Source organism: Callorhinchus milii, unplaced genomic scaffold, assembly GCF_018977255.1.
Source record: "Callorhinchus milii isolate IMCB2004 unplaced genomic scaffold, IMCB_Cmil_1.0 Scaffold69, whole genome shotgun sequence".
Taxonomy (NCBI): Eukaryota; Metazoa; Chordata; class Chondrichthyes; order Chimaeriformes; family Callorhinchidae; genus Callorhinchus; species Callorhinchus milii.
In genome coordinates, this window is record NW_024704810.1 from 74,304 (window position 1) to 75,202 (window position 899).

An 899-nucleotide genomic window follows, 5' to 3' on the forward strand; every position below is an offset into this window, starting at 1 on the left:
CAATAAGACACTGATTCTGATTTAAGTACTTTAAATTTTCGTTTCTTGTTAATATCAAGGATTGGTATGCGATCTTTTTCGTTGCAGGAATAAGATAAAATTCTCTCCAGAAACTGCAATATATAAACATTTCTGTTTATATAATAATAATCCTTGCCTTCAATATAGCACATAATCATGCATTCGAGATGTGTCGATGCGCTTCACAGTATATAATAATCATTATGATAATCATTCCATTCAATATATAACCTGATCACGTGATCGAGACGTCTGAAATCGCCTCCCAAGATATCACGTAATATGAATTGGTTCGATATTTGTTGGGCGCAGTGTGGCGGCAAATTTACCCCGAAGTTAAGAGGCAGAAACTAAGTGGCAGTGAGTGCTGAGCAGTTACTGTGATGAACAGGAGGGGAATTGCTGACTGATCACTGGAGGTTTGTGTGCGGCCTCTCCATGTGATTGTCTCACTGTGTCTCCACTGCACACAAGTAGGTGGCGGCGTCTGTCACTTCTGTGCCTGTGATGCTCAGATTACTGCCCTTCTCTCTAAAGTTCATTGTAGCTGTGATCCTCTTCATCTGCTGCTCTCCTGTCTGTCCTGTTACCAAGTGTTTGAGGGACTGGTTCGGGTACTGTCTGTACCATTGTAAAGCCCGCGATTGTGTTGTGAAGCAGCTGATAATTACTTGTTCCTTCTCCCCAACAGTCACAGAGAGTGGCGACTGGGAGACTGTATCCTGACCACTGACACCTGGTAAACACAAAACAATTTGTTTGTGCAACTCACCCATTAATTTAAGTAGAATTACATACAATTTCTGTAAAGCACACTCACCGCAGAGGGTTACGGCAGCTTTCAGGAGCAGGAATGCTAAAGTGTAATCGCACTTCAT

General features: G+C 42.2%; 1 gene segment (V, D, J or C); it reads right to left on the bottom strand.

The window, feature by feature from the left end:
* Positions 1 to 470: 470 nt before the first annotated feature.
* LOC103172507 lies at positions 471 to 899 on the bottom strand. The segment is given in 2 exon segments: positions 471 to 757; positions 842 to 899. Coding segments are annotated over 2 exon segments (345 nt in total).